A 19,839-nucleotide genomic window follows, 5' to 3' on the forward strand; every position below is an offset into this window, starting at 1 on the left:
ATAAACCAACTGATTTAATGCAAACTGCTTCCTCCCAGCCCTTGGAGTCAGGATGGAAATGTGTTCTCCCTGTGCCCAGCCAAGGAAGGGCTGGAGCAGTTCCATTCCAGGAGTGCAGGAATATGTTTTAGCCCATTTCACTACTTCTGCCAATCACCTAAAGAACAGAAAGAAACTGAGAAAGTTCATAGAAACAGTGACTAATAACTCATGGAGGTAACTCCAATTTACAGCTTCCCTTGGATAGGAAACCAGATTTCTTTTGGCAGCAGAAATCTTATGCACAATAAAGCAATGTCACGTATGGGAACCCAAGTTATTCTACCAGACAAACCTTTGCACAAGGCTGAGAGCCCAACAAATACATGGGGAGCAGTGCCTGGAATGAGGTTAGGGAGATTTTTATCTTTACACAGCCATGGAACAACCTTTACTCCCCTGCCCAGGGCTCTGCCCTTCCAACTCAAACAGAAACAGCATCAGGCAGCAACGGATATTTGTTAAAAACTCCTCCCTGACTTGCAGTAAGAATCTCCTATGGCAGAACAAATATGAGTCTTAACTTCAGTTCCACCTTTATATTCTGGATTTTTAATACAAAATGGCTCCTTAAAACAGAAGACAAAAGCATTAAGACCTACTGAGGAGAAACTAAACACCAAACTATCACCTCAAGAAAGCATAAATTCTTAATCCCAAAGAAGGAAAAGGCCTAGGAACATCCCATGCTCATTAAAAGTACTGTAAGATGACTTAAAATGATAGGCTTGTTATCAGTGAAGCACATTTCTGATGTTGGAATTATTTAGTGATTTTTTTTTTCACAGGATATCAAGTGGCCTCTAGACAGAAATCCACAGGCAGCTCCTCAAAGCTGGACAACCGAAGGAAAACACAACTGGAAGCCCAAGGTGGTAAAAGGGGCACACTGTTCTTCTCTGGGTTTAACTTGAATTCAAGGTAACTGTGCAACCACAGCATGAACCAGATATATCTAAGATGCTGCTACATGGAACAGTCATCCCAAATTCCTTAAAATCCAACCACTTTCTTCCCCCAAAAAAGTCTGCTCAGCCCCACTCTCTCTCCCATGCCAGCACCATCTGCCATCAGTGGGGTCAGGAGATTAGTTTGGCTAAAACAATCCAACCAAAGAAGAAGAAACTCCTGTCCCAAGTCCCAGCCCATCAGCTTCCCTGGTGTTTTTATCATCACCTTTGGAATGCTGGGAGCCCTGAAGAGGGGGCAGGGAAGATCTGCTCAGCCCCTGGAAGCCACACAACCCAACACTGAGCCAGTGGGACCTGGCAGCTCCAGACTGGGGAGGAATATATGGGAATGACAGACAAGTGGATTGCTACCAGCCTTCATAAAAGTCCTAAACAGCCCCTAAAATGAAAAAAAAAAAAAAAAAAGTGAAAGAATGCCACTATAAACCAAAGCAATAATGGTTTTGTCAAGAGAGATGTCAGCAACGCAATATCCGCACTGCCTGGAAAGCACGGACGTGTCAGGTGATCCAGAGGACATTCTTACACCTAAATGATTAACTTCAATTTATGCAATGGGTCCAGGTAAAATGAGCAAGCAATCCAAAAAATCCATAAATTGCCTCAGTCACCACAGCATTTTTAAACTCTGGTAGAGCTGGGAAGTAGCTAATAAAATGGGAAGGCAAAAGCAGGGCTGCAGGAAAGCACTTGCTCCATTTGGATGGAGACTGACCAATGCCTTTCTTTTCAAGGGAAAATTCATGCAACTTGCTTTAGTGGATAGGGAATTTATTCACAAAACAGTGTGAAAATGTTCCTGCTTAGATATGATGTCAGTAGTTCTGTATTTTATTCTACATCAAGTTCCATTGCATATTCAAGTGACTCTCCCATGGTAAACATTAGAGAAAACACAATTTTGGAGTAATGGATCATTTATCAAATTATTGTAAAAAATAAGGAGAAAAAAAGCAGAAAATAGGAAGAGGCCTTTGTTCCTGCAGACTGCCTCATTTAATTACTATAATCACATGTAATTACATACAAGCAGGTACCACACACAGAGCTGTAAGAAAGCAAAACCATTTCAAAGCAAGAAAAGAATCAGCCAGTTCAAAGATTCTATTTTCAACTTGTGCTTGTATTTATTTACTCATTTAAATACTACAGTGGAAATCCTAAGAAAAAACAAATGGGAAGAGCAAGCAGCATGAATTCTGTAAGAGGTTCTTAAAGCCTCTGAATGGGGATATTTTTATTAAGTGGGTTATTTTCAGGCATCACTGGAGCCACACTTCCCCCCAACCTGAGAGCCTGGCCTGTTTCCTGACAACTGAGTCATGTCAGCACTGCCCAGACACTGATACTGTGCACATTGTGTGGAGGATCATTAAGCCCCAAGAAATGAAGAAAATTAAACAAACCCTTTTCCCAAGACATTCCCACACTACAATAGATGGATGGAAAGTTATTGTACAAGTTTGGTGGACACAAAGAATCAAATTCCAAAAATCTCTTCTTCAAATAAACCAGGGGCTTTTTCATCTTCTATAAAATAAACAGAAGACCCTGAACTGAGGTTTAAGATCAGCAGGAACATCCAGGTGAAGAGCAAGAACAAAGAGCTGATGCTGACAACAGAGCAAAAAGCCCAGACTCAATATTTAACAAACCAAAATGCCCAGACAGAACATCCAATGGCAAGGCTGGGGACAACACTCACAATAATGCTGAGAAGTACTGATTCTGCAGCAAAGTGACATTAGGGAAGAATAATAACCAGCAGAGCTGTAGAAGGCAGGGACAGGGTCAGGAAATGTCAGCACTACACTGGGGGTAAACCACAGGGTGAAAACCAGAATCTCCAAGGATTGAATTCAAAATTGAGTCAGGGAAGCATAAAAGTTGTGAGTTTTTAAATGCACATTTCAGCCCTCACTCCCTATATGCCTACATTCACAAGACAGGAGAATTCCTGCAGAGCTTCCAGGGGCAGCTGCAATTCTTGTGGTGACACTGCCATCCATGGATTCTCCTGCACACACTGCAGTGTTTTCCTTTACTCATCCGCCTTTCCCTGTTGTGACAAATTGAAATGCAGATTATTTGCCAGTCTTCAAACTTGTACAGTCTTCCCAGAAAAGAGAAGAACCCCAGCCTGATTTGGGTTAGAAGGGACCTCAAAGCTCATCCCATTCTACCCCCTGCCATGGGCAGGGACACCTTTCACCACCCCAGGTTGCTCCAAGCCCCATCCAACCTGGTCCTGGGTTGGGGCAACCACAGCTTCCCTGGGCAACCTCTGCCAGGGCCTCCCTACCCTCACAGAGAGGAATTCCTTTCCCTATCCCTGCCCCCTGGCACTGGGAAGCCATTCTCCCTTGTCCAGGCATTCCATCTCTTGTCCAAAGTCCCTTTTCAGCTCCTTAGGCACAGGAAGGGGCTCTAAGGTCTCCCTGGATGCTTCCTTTCTGCAGGTTGAACATCATCACCTCTCCCATCCTTTCCTCATAGGAGGTTTCCATCCCCCTAATCGCTTTTGTGGCCAAATATTGTCAGGACCGTTACTATTTTAACATTTTGTTTTCTATAAAAGGCTGAGTGGTCTCCAGATTGAATCATCCTCAACACCTTTAGTTGCAACTTCTCTATAGTGTTGTGCTAAACTGTATTAAAACAGCCCAATTCTGGTCTTTGAAAAATCACCAGGGCAAAATGTTCCAAAGCAAAGTCCCACTTCATCAGTACAAGAACTGCAGGGTGACACTGCAGAGCTGCAGGGAGAGGGAGGCAGGGCTGAAACTCTGCCACTTCAAGTGTGAATGTGGGGAATAATGGAGTAAACCTATTTTGATTCCCAAAATGTTTTTATTTTGCAGTTTTTTAAGCCTTCAGGTTCTTCTAAATAATTTCTCCATAGGCTACAGGGATAGCAAACTTCATTAACAATTTAAGACATTTTCCCCTCTTTGGTGAACATAAAGCTTTCCTGCCCAGCAAGTACAAGGTTTAGCTGTGCTGCAAGAACTTGAAGCTACTCACTTCATACTGTCCCAGCTCCCGTATTATTTTCAAGACAGAGTTATATCACTATATTTTCTCAGTACAAATATTTGTCACATGGAACAGTCAGATTATGAATATGCATCTTCTGTAGCTTATCCATCTGAGATATGCAATACTGACCTAAAAATCTGTTCTGCCTGACCTCTGGGTGTGTAAATAAGTGATTGATGCTTGGTGTGTCTGAGTAAACCACTTAGAAGCAGCAGCATCTTTAGTTATGAGTTAAGACTAAAATTAAAAATGCCAGAAGGCATCTGGAATGACTCATGCCAGAATTTAAATAGAGTCAAAAGTCTACCCTGTAACTCGGTGCCTAAAACCGAGTTAAAATAAGTGAGGAGACCTGTCCCAGGCAACACCTGGAGTTCTGTCTCAGGAGCCAGTGACAAGAGCCTGAAGGACAGGACAAAGGGGAAGTGGTTTCCCAGTTCCAGAGGGCAGGGATAGGTTGTCATTGGACTGTGGCTCAACAAATAAATCTGGCCATAACAGAAAAGCCAATTCAGCTGGCCTAGTTCATTATAGAAATAAAGAAGTCCCCAGGTAAAGCTATGACAGGTTGGATTCAAACCCAAACGAGACCTCTGCCACCCCATTCTATCCTGAATACAGACATATCACGGGCCAAGGAGCTGGGCTGCACAGAGATTTTAACCAGACACAGATTCAGGCGTCAGAGTTTTGAACCCCCCTATAGAAGGAGGTGTGGAAAAATAAACCAAGCTGTACCGGTGTGTTTTCATTATGTATCTGTCTTCAGCCTCTAACCATTACCATAACAATAGATGAGACACCGGGAAGAAGTTTCAGCTTGTGTGGGTGGTGAGACCCTGGCACAGGCTACCCAGAGAAGCTGTGGCTGCCCCCATTCCTGCCAGTGTCCAAGGCCAGGCTGGACACTGGAGCTTGGAGCAACCTGGGCTAGTGGAAGGTGCCCCTGCCCATGGCAGGGTGTGGAATTGGATGAGTTTTAAGGTCCCTCTAAAACAAACCATCCTGGGATCCTGCAAAAATGCCCTGCCTGGCCCATCCCCTCATACCCCATTCCCCAGTAATTCATCTTCCTAAATAATCTTCTGAAAGCAGAGACTTTGCTGAGCTACTACATGAAAAAACTGAAGAACTATTAGAAAATAATTAGCATCAACACAGGTTCAACAAAGGCTATGTAAACTAACCACTAAAAAAATAACCTCACTTTTGTTCAATATCTGATGCAGTTCTAAGAAAGAGATCAAAAAGCTATTCTTACATCCTCAAATACTTCAAGGAAAAATCCAGGCTAAAAATTCATCAATAACAATCATAATCAATGAGATATTTCAAGGGATCCAATTAATTCATTTTTAATGATAACATTTTATTGGGAGAGGAACTCATCCACATACAACATATTTGGAAAAAAAAAGAGAGGTGAAATAAGGAAGAGAAAGTCTTTCCTAAGGGTAGAAAACTAGAGGGGAGAAGGATTTATTTAGCACAGACATAAGGAAAAGTATTTTGAAAATAAAGACAAGCTGGAGAGGAAGTTACCTCTTCATGAAACTACAAGCACAAGGATCAAGCTGCCCAGCTTAAACCAAACATTTTTAACCAGACTTTCAAAGTTATTGCACAAGACACAGTTCCCTGAAAGAGTCAAGAAATTCTCTTTTTTGGTGGAAAGGTATTGAAATGGTAGCAACAAAAGAAGTTTTTTTAAAAAGTGGTTCCAACATTATCCTACGCCCACACTTAGAGCTGCTTCCACAGCCCTGGTTTGGTTTTCAGATGAAGCCAAAACTGGGATTAAAAAAAAAAAGTTTAAATCAAACTTTTGCTGAATAGGCAGGTTTTGCTCCAGTTTCATAAAAAATGTGATGCTTTCAAAAATTTTGTTTCCAGTTAAATCAAATTTTTCCTACTTGTTCAAATGTTTTTCCTCCTTGTGTTAAATATGCAAACACTGGTGAAATCCTCTGGAGAAGCTGCTTTCCACAGAGCAGTGCATGACAAAGGTGCTGCCCTGCTCAGTCCATGGCACTGCCAAGCGAAGGCTTTACCGTGTAATTCCAGAAGGAGGGCCCCAGCGTTCCTGTGAGGAGCTGGATGGCCACTGTGCAGAGCATGGACTCTGTCACATCAAATCTACATGTGAGGGAGAGAAACAGTTCAGAACATTCTCCTGAGCACTCCTCTGAAGGGGAGCCATTAAAAACATCTTCAGTCAGGCTAAAGGACAAAATTATTGGGATGATTCAAAGGGCAGGTCAGGGAAGGGATTAACAACAACAAAACCCAGGAATATCAATGAATTAACAAAACCATTCCAACCCACATAGTATTTTACACATTTAAATCTTCATTCAGAACTTTTGCAATTTACAGTTTTGCCGTATCACTCCAATACATAAGGAAAAACAATCATTTGGTGTGTGCAGGAGGGAATAAATGAAATTCCTTGCTCTGAGTCACAGCAAATAAAATCCATAACCAAGCATAATCCAGGACTCTCATCTCCTGACCTCATTCATGTCTGCAAATGACACTGAATACATTAATTCCTCAGCTGAAGATGCTCCTGCATGTTTCAGCAGAGTAGAAATGCAGATTGTATTCCAGTTTGACACCTCTGATGGAAAGGAAGAAGCTTCACCTCCCTCCTCATGCAGCTCCTAGGCAAATAATGCTCCAAGAAGTGAGCTCAGGACCCCTGCTCAGGGGTAATCACACTCCATTCTGTATATATTTATTTCTCACCCCTGACAGAAAGGGATGAAAAAATATGCTGGAGCCAACAGAGCCATAGAAACCACCCTTTCTCCTAATACAGTTCCATAAATCTGCATTTTACTATAACAAAAAGATTTTAAAATGGGATCAAATTTTTTAAAAATTGAACCATCTAGTTTAAAAAGAAAACTCAGCAGCAGGGTCAGCCAGAATGCAGTTCCTGGTTATTGCTGTGCTTATCAGAGTGTGCTAGAACAGACACCTACCATGCCAAGGGATTAAAAATGGACAGCATAGAAAAGTCATTGTGGCCCCACTGCAGGGCTCAGGTGCAGTGATGATATGCAGACCTGACATCAGACCTGCAGAGATGGGTTGCTGAAGTTCAGCCTGACAAGCATTTTCAGTATAATTATCAGAGCACAAACCACAGTAAATAGCTGGGAGGGTAATCGTTGGTATTCTAGGGAATACAAGAGGAGAAAGCCCAATGCCCAAACCCCACAGCTACTTTCGTGCTTTACAACAGCTGCAGTTTCTATTCCTTTTTTTCCCCATGTTATTTTAGGTAGTATTTGCAATTCATACATGGATCCATTTTTTAAACATCATCTGGGAAGTTTAAGAAGGGGTATTGACCTTGGCATGTGCTTCACTCCATGGAGATGCTGGCACTGACAATCCCTGTGCCTGCTCTGCTGGGAACCCTGTCAGGGTCCTTCCTGAGTCTGGAGCCAATTAACACACAGGGGATTAGTGCTGCATCCAGCATATTCCCTTGTCAGTGCTAATTTATTGAGTGTATTCCATGGGCAATTCTTAAAAGGCCCTGTTTGACTAAACAAGTCATTAGACAATTCAAGAGCCACCACTGGCTCAGGGCTCAGAGACAGCTGCAGTCAGTCCCTTCCTTGTGCTAACAGGGAACCCAAACTGAATTCAAATGGAGACATGTCCTGAGAAAATGATCCAAGGACACAGGAAACAGACACTTATGCTGGATATGGCCCTGAAATCAAGTCAGTCACTAGCAACACAGCTGATCTAATACAGCTTTTTAAGGCTGTGTGAAACTATGGGGGAGGTTTATGCACCATCCTTCCCTTCCTCTCCCAACACACAAAACTCTGCAAAAAAGTCCCAAATCACAGCAGACAAGAAAAACACTCCTGCCGCATCAGAAAAACTGAAGTTATGGGGCTGGAAAACTCACAGGGATCTATCTACCAGTTAATGCTGTGGTCTGAAAAATGATGATTCTTCCATCTGTCTTGTCCGTATGTACTGAGCGTACAAGTGGGATTACTAAGGCTGGGCAATGAACTGGGAATCTGAGCAGGAGACAAAAGACTGTTTTCTTACGGAAACCACAGCAGCAAGAGAAGAGTGTCAACATCAGAACACAAGAGAAAGAAGGGCTGAGAGTCACATGCTAGAAGTGCAAATGTTTAGTTATAAAGTTATTAGAGTTTTATCCTAACTCATTCCAACCCAGCAGTTTCACTTGGATGCAATGAAATACAACAGCATGAATAAAGCCAACTGTACAGAAAAAATGAGAACATGAATTAGAATTATTTTCAACAACAGGAAATTCATGTTGAGGAGAAAATAATATTAAAAATGGGCCATAAGCCCCTTTCCTTGTTCTTATAGACATCCAATATGTAAATTTTTCCTTCTACTGCTCACAGAGGTACATAGAAGTTACACAGGTCAGGCCATAGCCATGTGCTTGTCATGTTGTCATGAGCAGTTCACACTGCTCTGTGAAATAATGAACTACAAGGATTTAGCATAACAATCAGGAGCAGCATCTCCACACATGACCAGTGGGATCATGGCTGAAAATGCTGTTGAAGAACTTGTGGGAGGGAAGAGGAGGAGGATGTGAAAACCACTCTGGCACCTTTTCCATGAGCTCTCAGCAGCTGCAACGGTTTCTGTGACACTGCCACTGCGACTGAGTGAGCAGGAGCTGCAAGTTACCAGCACCAAACTTCACACCCACCACAAACACACTTGAACACGTCCTGCTTGCAAGCACAGAGAACCCAACACCCCCTGACATCAACAGAGGCTCTACTTAACCTCAGACTCTCCCCTATAAATAACCTCGGTGTAAAAATTCTTCAAGAAGTGTTGGAAAGTTTTAAGCTCTGCAATCATGGGGATTATTGCCTTATCTCAGAGTGGAGATCCTGAGGCTGTTCCCAGGAGCAAGAACTCAATATGCTAAACTCTGACTTGGAAGGTTTGCACCGCTGTATTTCAGTATTTGGTGTGTGTTGTCTGTGTGAGATAAAACACCAACTCCTCCTCTGCTGAGGCTGAAGAAGAAGGCTGGTTTAGCTGCTTTCTGAAATCCAGCCCCGTTTCCTCACCTCTCCTTTGGATCTTAGTGGTTGCATTGGTGACAGGGCTCAGATGAACCAACCCATTATCCCACAGGCTCTTGTAAAGCTGCTCCAGAGGCACTGAACAGGAATGCTCCCCCAAATTCTCCAACTCTCCTCAAGAAAGGCTGTTTTGTTCAGGAGCCTGAATTATTTTCCTGTCCCTGGAGATTATCATTCAACTAGCAAAGTAACCATTTTTAATTTTTTAGTTATATTAAAGCTGGTAAAAATGGATTCTTCCTCTCATATTTATGATATTCCTTTGTGAAGCCTCCTTGGAAACTAATTTCCATCTCATTGCATCTATATTTATACATATATACACAGCTATAATTCCTACCATCACCAGCTTTTGATATTTTCATTAAAAAAGGTTGGAATAAACCAGATAATGCAGCAACTTGCAGGAGAAATGCTGTGATACAGCAGCACCCTCGTGTCTCTGGATGGACCCTTGAGTGTTCAGTACCCACTGAGTTTTTTTCAATATGATTCAGCACCTCCAGCACTTCCATCATGAACAAGTGCACCAGGACTTCATCTGAGCAGTTTGTGTCTCATGTCTCTCAAGAAAACACCCAGGTTGGACAAGGGGGAATGGCTTCCTACTGCCAGAAGGCAGGGTTAGATAGGAAATTGAGAAATTCTTCCCCTATGAGGGTGGTGAAGCACTGGCACAGGCTGTCCAGAGAAGCAGTGTCTGCCCCAAGCCTGAAGCATCCTAGGTCAGGCTGGGCATTGGGGCTTGGAGCAACCTGGGATTGTGGAAGGTGTCCCTGCCTAGGGGTGGAACTGGATGAGTTTAATGTCCCTGCCCACTCAACCAATTCCATGATTCTGAGCTGTGCTGCAGAATGCAGCTCTGACTAGGATGGATGACTTCAACCCCCTGGATGCAGGACAGCCCCTGCAGTCAGGCTGTGCTCTGACCTTGAGCAGTTGGAAACATCCTGAGCCTGCACACACTCACTTCTCCTCCTGCACTCCCTGCAGGGAGCAGAACCACTACTGAATCCAAGTGGGACAACCCTGGAATGGGGAAGAACCAGGTGATCACACCTGGGTTCCAGATAACATCAGTAAAATCCTTTCAAGATTTTGCACCATATTCCCTCATGACCTGTTTTCTGCAGCATGTTCCTGAAGTATATCATATCTGCTTCCACAAGGACACGTGGAAGTCCACTGCAGCTTTTGATTTTTGGGATATGCAGGAAAAAATTCTGTTTCCAAAGCAGACGTGCCTCAGTGATGGCACAGCTGCCCCAATACATGACTCAGCTCATCCTGTACTGCAGCACAGCAAATCCACAACCCAGACAAACCAGTTCCTGCACTGGAAACCAGGTCAGGAGAACCAAGTCATTATTTGGGCTTTTTCAATATTAAGTGGCTCTCTGCCATTCAAAATCACCTTTTTCTTTTTCAGATGTGCTGAGTATTCCTGTTGTTCCATAAGATCATTCCCAGATCAGGTGTTTTAAGTAAAACTTCTGCATTTAACTCTATCCCTGCTGTTTCCTGCTGCCTTTACACTGCTGATATCATTACAGTGAACTTCCTGGAGCCTGCCCCACTTGCCTTGATACACTTCCTGCTTCGTCCTGGGGAATATTTTAGCAATACTGACCTCTAGCTATTATTTTAGCTGCTCAACCAACACTAGTTGCTTTTTGAAGAGTGCAGTGGTTACCACAATCTAATGGAAGTGGAGACATAGCACAGGACTCATCTGATTCATTGACTCAACTGATTATTCTAAACACTGAAGTAGAACAGGGACCTCCCACAGCTGTCAGGGAGAAGATAAAGAACCTACACAGCTGATGGATTCAGTAATCAGGCCTAACTGAACAAAGTTTTCCTCCTCCACCCTCAGAATCTGTAGGAATCTAGCAGAATGGATCCCATTTCCTCCTCCCTCAGGAGAAATGATTCCTGCCCTGCAGTCTGACATGTTCTGCTTAGCTTCAGGGACTTGCCAAGGCTGGTACAGTGACAGAGAGAATCATGGAATGGTTAAGGCTGGAAAAGCCCTCCATCACCAGCAAGTCCAGCCTGACCACTCCCCACCTTGTCACCAGCCCTGAGCACCGAGTACTACATCCAGCTGTTCCTTGGGCAGGAAGAGGGACTCCAAACCTCTCTGGGAAGCCTTTTCCAATGCCAGACCATCCCTTCCAGGAAGAAATTCCTCCTGATGTCCAACCTGACCCTTCCGTGGTGCAGCTTGAGGCTATTTCCTCTTATCCCATCCTTTGTTCCCTGGCAGCAGAGTCTGACCCCTGCTGGCTGCCCCCTCCTGTCAAGGAATTGTGCAGAGACAGAAGGTGCCCCCAAGCCACCTTTTCTCCAGGCTGAGCTCTCCCAGCTCTCTCAGCTGCTCCTGGTGCTCCAGACCCCTCCCCATACACAAGCCACACATTGTTCCACAAGCACACACTTCATTTGACACACTAATTTCCCCGGGTTTTTTTTTAAGACTGACTTTTCCAGCAAGACAGGCTGATTCTATAATTGAACATTTCAGTCCTGTGTGCAAGGAGTGAAATACAATCACCCTCTTTAGCACCTTCTGCTCTTCTCCAAGCCATTTGATTATCAAGTTCTCTCTGCACTGAAATACATCTTGGACATCACAAATAGAGTAAGTGATAGCCAGCTGTCTGCTCTTTCCTGCTGAATCAGAATTAAGGCAAGTCAAAAACAGTCACATTCCCTAAAACATCACTACTACACCCTCTCTCTGAGGATTTTTGAGTCATTACATGGGAAACAAACAGAAAAAGCTCCTGTGCACAAGGATCTTTTTGGTTCCTTACAACACCTGTCTCTGATCCCACTTACTCAGGATTAAGGATACGCAAGTCTGTGCACTGCAGTGAATCTGAAAGCTGATAAAATACCGTTTTTTCAGTTTTACATTAGTGAAATGAAAGTTTCATAAAAACAGTGTTAAACAGTGAGAATCTGTTAACTGGATAAATAGTCTCATGGTTTTTGCACTAAAATGAACATCAGCTTATGACAGTCTATTAACCTCGTAACACAGGGCAGAAGAAGGAATGAATATGTTTACTACACAGTGTCATGTTGTCTAAATTAATGATACACACCTTTAGGTGCTTATTGCCCGTTTTGAATTAGCTACATATTAATGGTCACCACATTCTTATAAGGCCAGGCAGAAAAATCTAATTTGCTGAAAAATGCATCCAAAATACAGACAAAGGAATATCCCAGTGAACAACAGCACTGACCCAAACACGTTTCTGCAGCACAACAGCAGTTTGTGGAGGCTGATACTTCCATCTGTAAAGTCAAGCACATGTCAAGGTTGGGCTTTTGTGTTCTTTGATCAATAACCAGAAATCTTTGATTATTAGGGCCCTGTAAAGTTCAAAGGCAGCTAAAAGCATTCAGACCTATGGTACAGCATGAAAGCTAGACTCCTAAAACTGTTTGAACCACATGTCTATTATTTTAAAGATCTGAGTACCAGAATGGGATAGTTTCAGTCAATCTGCTCTCGTGTAGACAGAAGTCTAGATTTTCTTCTTTTCATCCTCTAACAGACATTTAAAACTGATGCAACATCTTAAATTCTTGAGCAGAAAGAGAGAAGTTTCTCAAGAGCATCTGCATTATTGAAACAGTATCCTGCCAATAAAAGGTGGCCCAAGAAGCCCATAGCTGTATTGTTTTAGCAGTATCTGGGTACTTAAAGACCAGCAATTATAGACCATAAATAACAGCCTATTAGACATCTGTATGTAGTTGTTGTAGAGATGTTTAAAAATCCCACAAACTAAGAGCAAATATCAGTTTCCAGATGTTTAAAAAAAAAGAAAGATCTGCAGGGCATTTATTTGAAATGTGTCTGTTTACTCTATGAATGCAAATAGAAACTAAATTCTCAACATAGAATAAATTTATTTCCCCATTAAGGTTAAAGAATCCCACAGCTCACCAAGTCCTTGTGTTGCACCTCCCACCCAGCCTCATCCAGCAGGAAACAGGATTTCTGCTTCTTACTTTGTTGGCATTGCAATTTTGGTTCTATTTATTGACAGAACTATGATCTGCATTAACCAAAAGAGATTCTGAACTTTAAAGTGGAGGCACAACGGCAATTAATACAGTATCTTTTAAGAGTTATGGTTAATATTAACAAATAACTGCACATCACAATCAAGCAGTATCAAGACAGAGTTTAATGAATGCTAAAGCCAGACTGCCACCATCTGACCAAAGCATTCCAGACTTGGGATAAAACAGCAGGTATTTTCCACTACTTATTTAGTTTTACATCACAGCAAAAGCTCTAATTAACTGACAGACCAAAATGATATTTTACCACTCCTAACATAAGCTAAAGGACATTCACTATTCATTACAGATGCAACATCTGCCAGAAGCTCTAATTGTATTGCTATGGATAAAAACAATTTGCTACTGCTCTGAGGACACTATGGCCACACAAGGTGCAATTAACAGCAGATGCCTTTCCCGTTCTCTCAGCCAGGTACTTACATGCCGAAGCGCAGTGTCCCCGAGACGTACGTCTGCCAGTGCGCGCAGTAAAACATGAATGTCCCAGCAAAACAACAAAAGAACATCCAGTCAGGGTTGGTGCCCAGCTGCACAGCAATACAAGTTCCCAAAACCACAAAGACTGCAGGAGAAAATCAGTCACAGAGTGAAAAGGGTGGATGTGTGTAAGTATCCTCACCAGAAGCAAAGCTAACAACAGGGCCCAGAGGAGGGACAGTGGGAAGTTATCCTGGTACGGTTATTTCACAGACATGAGAGATTAATGCTTCCACTTGAAAATATACAGGCTGCATGACAGACTTCAATCCATACTAGTTATTAGAAGTCATCAGTATTAAGAGTTTTTAAGTCTCCTACATTTTTATTCCCTGTGACACCTAATCTCATTAAGGGACTTGAGTGATTTCTGCAGCTGCAGCAAGTTTCAGGGTTTTCTCTTGCATTTGCGGGACATTTTCCCGTCTTCTGAATTTTTCTGATACCATCAAGAAAATCAAAGGTCTGGATGCATTCAGGATGCATAACATATCTAAGCTTCCCTCTCCACCCTTTCCACACACAACTCTGATACAGAATTCATAAAATTTAAAGCCTAAGAACTTTAAAATTTAAGGAACCAAAACACCCAATCAGGAGTTGGACTCTATCTTGTGGGACCCTTTCCAACTCAGGATATTCTATGATTTTACAAATTTTTTTTTGCAATGGGGTTGAACTTTAGGCTGGCGCAATGAACTCCACCTACTGACGTGGACAATTCATCTTAAACTCTGACTTATAGAGTCCCACTGCTTAGGCTTAGACCTGTCTTGGTATCATTATGTATCAAGTCAATATGAAATAATACAGAAGAATATTCTGACAACTTCTCACAGAAAATATTTTAGAACCAAGCTAAAGTATCACAGAGAAGTGCTGGCTCAGGTTGAATTAGTCACATGCTTAGTTCTGTTTTCAAAGTAATACAAGAGAAGACATTCAGCTGATCCAGAGCACTCTTCTATGGAAAGAAAGGTGACTTTCTTGGTTGAAAGTGATACATTCAGCACTATCAGTTGTCCTTTCTTCAGTAAAGAAGCTTTTTTATGGTATTGCAGATTTGATCCCTGAAACAGAGTAATTGAATCCTCCTACTTCAATTAAAAATTACAACAATACCTGTGGACAAGGAATCACAGCCATGATCAAAAAGCTCTCCTAACGGAGTGCTGCTATTTGTCCTTCTTGCTTGTTTTCCATCTATAGCATCCAGGGACTGGTAGATGAAAAGGCCACAAGCACAAGCAATGTATGCCCAGGGAGGTGCCTAAGAGAGAAAGGCAATCATGATAAGGTTTAAAATAATCCTTAAAAAAATGAAAGCCTGCAGCTGAGCTGTCCCACAGCTTGACACAACAGTTTTCCCTCTGCACATATGTCCTCCTCACCCAGGGACCTTTCAGCAGCTGGTCCTTGCAAGGACAGACAGAAAGGGTAGTTACATGTGGAATGTAAATAAACTAGTGACAGATTAATAGCTACAGCCCCTGCACTAAAGCAGGAAGCTGCACTGTACAGCTGGAAAAATTGGAATACTACATTTCCAAAGCGGTGCATAACGAAGTCCTCATTAAATACCTGCAAGCTGTCTCAGTGATTTCAGGAACTTGGAACTTTTAGACCCCAACTTTGTGACAAACACTGAGCTCACCTTCACCAGCCCTTCACCAGTCACCAGTTGAAAGCTGTGTCACTGCCAGTGCCCAGACTTTGAGTCCAAGAACATTTCTGGAGCTCTGCAGCACAGCCCCTCCATCACCAACTGTTCCCTCCAGTACAAGGCACCAAGAAGCTTTGCCAAATCTATGTTAAGAACCCTTAATGGTCACATCCATGCTAACAACTTCAACTTTGACAGAAACACAAACAATGCCAAAGCCCTGCTAGAGCAAAGACTACAATCCAAGCTTTTTTATGTTTTTTGAAGCATAAACCCTTAAGAACACAGAAGTCAGGGAGTTGCCATTACTCTGTCTCCACTTAGACATCCATCAGTCAGATATTATTGGTTATTTTGCAATCTTCACATTTGACACACTTTATAGAAGTGAGGATTTGTGAGCAGTTTTATTTTACAGACCACACCAACAAATCCCAAATACAGCTTAATCAAGCTGACCTGCTCTGGAGTCCAGCTGGTTTTGGCAAACACAACGACGACTAATTTGTAGCACATCAACTTAAATACATTTCCTTCTACAGCTTGCATTGCTCCTGCATTTACCTAAACAGTTCATTCTATCCCAAAAGCTGCCATTGTGCTTTGCTTTTGGCAGTGTCTGTACAAACAGCACAAGGTGAGAAACGGAAATACGTCACCCAAGAGTAGAACACCACATTTAGCCAAGGTTCTGATGCCACACAATTCCTTCCCATTCTTGTCCCTCATGTACAGATTTTATCTGTCACAGTTAAGTTAAACTGCATCACCCTGAAAGTTTATAGAGAAACTTAAAAATCAGTCTGCTGGCTCTTCTTTTTTAAAAGCTCCTTTCACGAGCAGCATAGGTGTTTCCACTTAGACCTATTTATATCCAAGTAAGATTTCACAGTTCTCTCTTTATCCAGGTAATTTTTCCTTTTTTTTATTTTAAGCTCAGGTATCATTCCACCAGTCAAGACATTTCACATCAGTCAGCTGGGTCCTCCCAGCTAAACAGGAAGTATTTGTGTCTCCTTTACTCTCTGGCTGCATGAGGCCCTGAGCACAGCTCTGCCTCGGCTGCATCTTTCTGCAACAGGAAAGGAGGAGTCACTCTTGAAAAAAAGCAGAACTAAGGCTGAGCTACAAAGAGGAGAAAATTTACATCAGAAATCAATAGTGGTTTCGGGGGAGGAGAAATTCTGCTCCTGGAGTTTCAGAGCCCCATTTTCTTCCCCACACAGCTCCCTGATGCTTAAAAAGCACCTCCCTGGTCACGCTATGCCATGTGGCAAATCAGATCAGGCCAAAAGCTGCCTCAGCACTAAGTTATTTTTCAGTTCAAGTGAGGAGAAAAATCTCAATTCACCTCACACAAAGTACTTCTCAAACTCTTAAATACCAAACAGTGCTTTCATACAGCAGCCTGCAGCTAACATAGACTTTCTGATGCTCTGAGTACAGCTTCCTGGAGTGTACTTCAGAAGTTCAATTACCAACCAAAATGTAATTGTTCTCAAAATTCTAAATTCTGCTCTGGTTTAGTGACCCAAACCAGCTCTGGGTTCCTGAGAGCTGAAGTCTCTCCATCAGACCAGATTTCAGAGTCTGTGCTCCCATGTAACCCTACTGCTCAAAAGTAAACACAAGTTAAACTGACCCAAACCACAATGCCACAGCCTGGAAAAGTAAGGAGTTGCTCCAAGTATTCCCTGGTCAAACTGAATAGTCACTGTTTATCTTACACCTGCCAAATTCCACAGGTTATTGTGAAACAATCTATTTCAACAGATTTCTAGGAGAGGCAAACATCCCTTTCCCATGTCATATGTGGAGCAGGCATGAAGTGCTGATGGTGCCAACCTACGTGAGATTTTGGAGTCTGGTAGGGAACAAACTGTGTCATGCTGGATTCCCAACCTCAGCTGCGAGACTTGGTTAGGAAGGAGTTCAGATATTTTAAAAGCTGGAACTCTTTAGACATTCCCAGCCATTTTGTGTGTAACAAATTTCTATACCAAATCACTCCCTTTCTCAGTGCACACACATAAAAGCAGCTTTTAAGATTCAACATTCAAGTGAAAACTTTTCCAGTGCACAAAAATGAGTCTTCAAGTGCCTTATGAGGTAACTGGTGATACAGAGAAGTTAAAAGGCCTCAAAAAGACTTCTGTACCCCTGAAATCAGGTTAAAATAGTTCTGCTCAGGGCAGGTCAGGAGCTTATAGAGCATTCAGAACAAAGAATAAAACCACTGGCTTTTATCTGGCCTCCTCACAGCATAGCCACAGCTCAGGTCACAACTCCACGCTCCCAAGAGCTCCACCACACTGTGCCAAAGTCCTGACTGAGCTGCCAAGATACAGAACTTGCTGGGGCCCAGGAAGGTGTCCCTGTGGCTCACTAAGCTGGGTTTGGTCACACCAGCTTTGATACCTTAAGTAGCACTACTCTAGAGCTCAACACCTTAGCTCTGCTGCAGCCCAAGTGTGTCCAACCCACCTGGCTCGTGTGGCAACTCCAATCCCAGAGCAGAGGGGGAGTCACCCTGTTCTAGGCACAGAAAGTAAACAGGTATCAACTCCTCTTGCCACACAGGCCAGGCAGATGCAGAGCCACTGCTCCAATTCCTGGCAGGGCTGAGCTTGGTGCAGCAGGTCCCTCACAGCTGTTTTGGTGTCAGACCCTACTCCACACAGGTGTGTTGGTTCCTGGAACTGCTGTTTCACTCCAGCATTCACATGTGCTCTCTCTGCATGCCAGCATCACAGAGAGGCACAAACATTTACAGAGAGCAGGTTACAAGGACGAGGACTGCGGGCTGAACAGCAAGAACCAGTTCTCCCCAAAGCAACAACCCACCCAAAATCAGCGACAGCAACCAAAACAAAGAGTGTCAGGAGTCTACAACTCACCTGTTCTGTAGCTGTTGGGCAGTAACATACTAATAGCAGAGTTGTAAATACATTTATTAACAGTCCAATGATGGTGATCAAGTTGGGGGCAATCCAGGCTGGAACTCTTCCAACTAACCATTCCCAGTAGCCCTGCATGAGGGGCTCAAGCAGGGACCGTCCAGCACTCTGGTATTTGTGCTCCTCTAACCGTTTGAGCTGGTGCTTGGACAGGGGTGGCGTGGGCAGCTGCACCAGTTTGCTGAGCATGCAGGCAGCACTGGGGCCATGGCCACAGCCCACAGGGCCCTCCAGGTGAGACTCCCCACATCGCCTCTTGATGCTCCGGTGCCCACTCATGGGTTGGGTGGCCTAGGAAGTGTCTTGGGCAGGCAGCAGCTGGGCTGGAGAACCATAAGATCCTGCAACACAAAGGGGTAAAACACACCTGAGCACAAAAATGAGGTTTTAGGATATCAAAATTTTCCAGCTGCTGCCCTAAAGAGCATTTTATTTGCCATCAGCAAAGCAAGATGACTTTATAGGATTACTCCTTTGAAGAGAAAATTATTTGGAGAATTGCTGAAGGAACAACAAGAAACAAGTGCTACCAATGCAGCTGTAAAACCCTGCAGCCACCAGCCAAAATTCCAGCAGCACCAGAAACTCACACCACAGCAGTGAGTTGTATTACAGATTGTGGTACAGCCAGTCCCCTCACACCTCTCCCAGGAGAGCAGGTGACACCACTCAGATTATCAACTGACAGCACTAAAAACCAACACTGAGAAGTCTTAAGTTAAATCAGTTTGAAGCAGCTTTGTCTCTGCAGCAATGCTGGACAACCACTTAAAAAGTCATGCCTTGTTTTTCAGATTTCTGTTCCTTCTTTCAGTTTTGCAGCAGCTTTTTTCCTTTCTAAATTTAACCCAGCTCATTGTCTGTTCAACTTTCAATATATACAAGAAACATGCAGGAGCTGGAGAGCTTTAGCTGGCCAGAGATAGCATGAAGCAGCTGTAAAAAGAAAATACGGGATCAGGAACAGATTTTCCAGCACAAACAAGGACCCTCATAATGTTCCATCTCCCTTGAAAGCATATGACCAGACAGATGTAACTTTCCACAGGAGGTAGAGAAGCAGTAGAGAAAGGAGACTAAAAATAAGAGTTTGCTGTTAATCTGTAGGAGACAATGAGGAAAACAGTTAAGAAAACCTAGTTGAAGTTCAGCAAATAAAGTAGAGAAAGGAAGAAGACCGAGAGCTCTAAAGCCACCCACACTGCACGGGTAGAGCAAACTGGGAAAATCAAAGGTCATCACTGGCCTAAGAACAAGTGCTCTCAGCTCCACTCTCCACACCCTCAGCAAGGCAAATTCCAGCAGTGAAAAGCCACCTCAGGCAGCCCCGTCAGAGGGAGGAGAAGAGAAAGTGGCAGGGCCTTCGCTGTGCTCGATAAGCTCGGGAGGAAGCAGAGCTGCACCTCTCCAATCGCCTGGACACCAGACCTAGTCACCGCCGAGGTCCCTGTGGGTGTTGC

The 19,839-nt window shown here is 43.3% G+C and overlaps 1 protein-coding gene across 3 annotated transcripts in view; it reads right to left on the reverse strand.

Moving 5' to 3' along the window:
- Positions 1 to 19,839, reverse strand: part of CEPT1 (choline/ethanolamine phosphotransferase 1) — a 31,301-nt gene that overhangs the window by 11,022 nt on the left and 440 nt on the right. Inside the window, exons 2-5 of one of the 3 annotated variants that reach the window (XM_033079982.1) lie at positions 18,320 to 18,720; positions 14,882 to 15,029; positions 13,703 to 13,844; positions 6,101 to 6,185 (exon numbers count right to left, since the gene is read on the reverse strand). In XM_033079982.1, the coding sequence (XP_032935873.1) occupies positions 6,101 to 6,185; positions 13,703 to 13,844; positions 14,882 to 15,029; positions 18,320 to 18,658 (714 nt within the window). In that variant the 5' untranslated portion in view covers positions 18,659 to 18,720. Of the gene's footprint in view, positions 1 to 6,100; positions 6,186 to 13,702; positions 13,845 to 14,881; positions 15,030 to 18,319; positions 18,721 to 19,625; positions 19,697 to 19,839 lie in introns of those variants that run through there. The other 2 variants (XM_033079981.2, XM_033079980.2) reach the window with 2 other exon arrangements.

The sequence above is a fragment of the Catharus ustulatus genome, chromosome 25 (assembly GCF_009819885.2).
Source record: "Catharus ustulatus isolate bCatUst1 chromosome 25, bCatUst1.pri.v2, whole genome shotgun sequence".
Classification (NCBI taxonomy): Eukaryota; Metazoa; Chordata; class Aves; order Passeriformes; family Turdidae; genus Catharus; species Catharus ustulatus.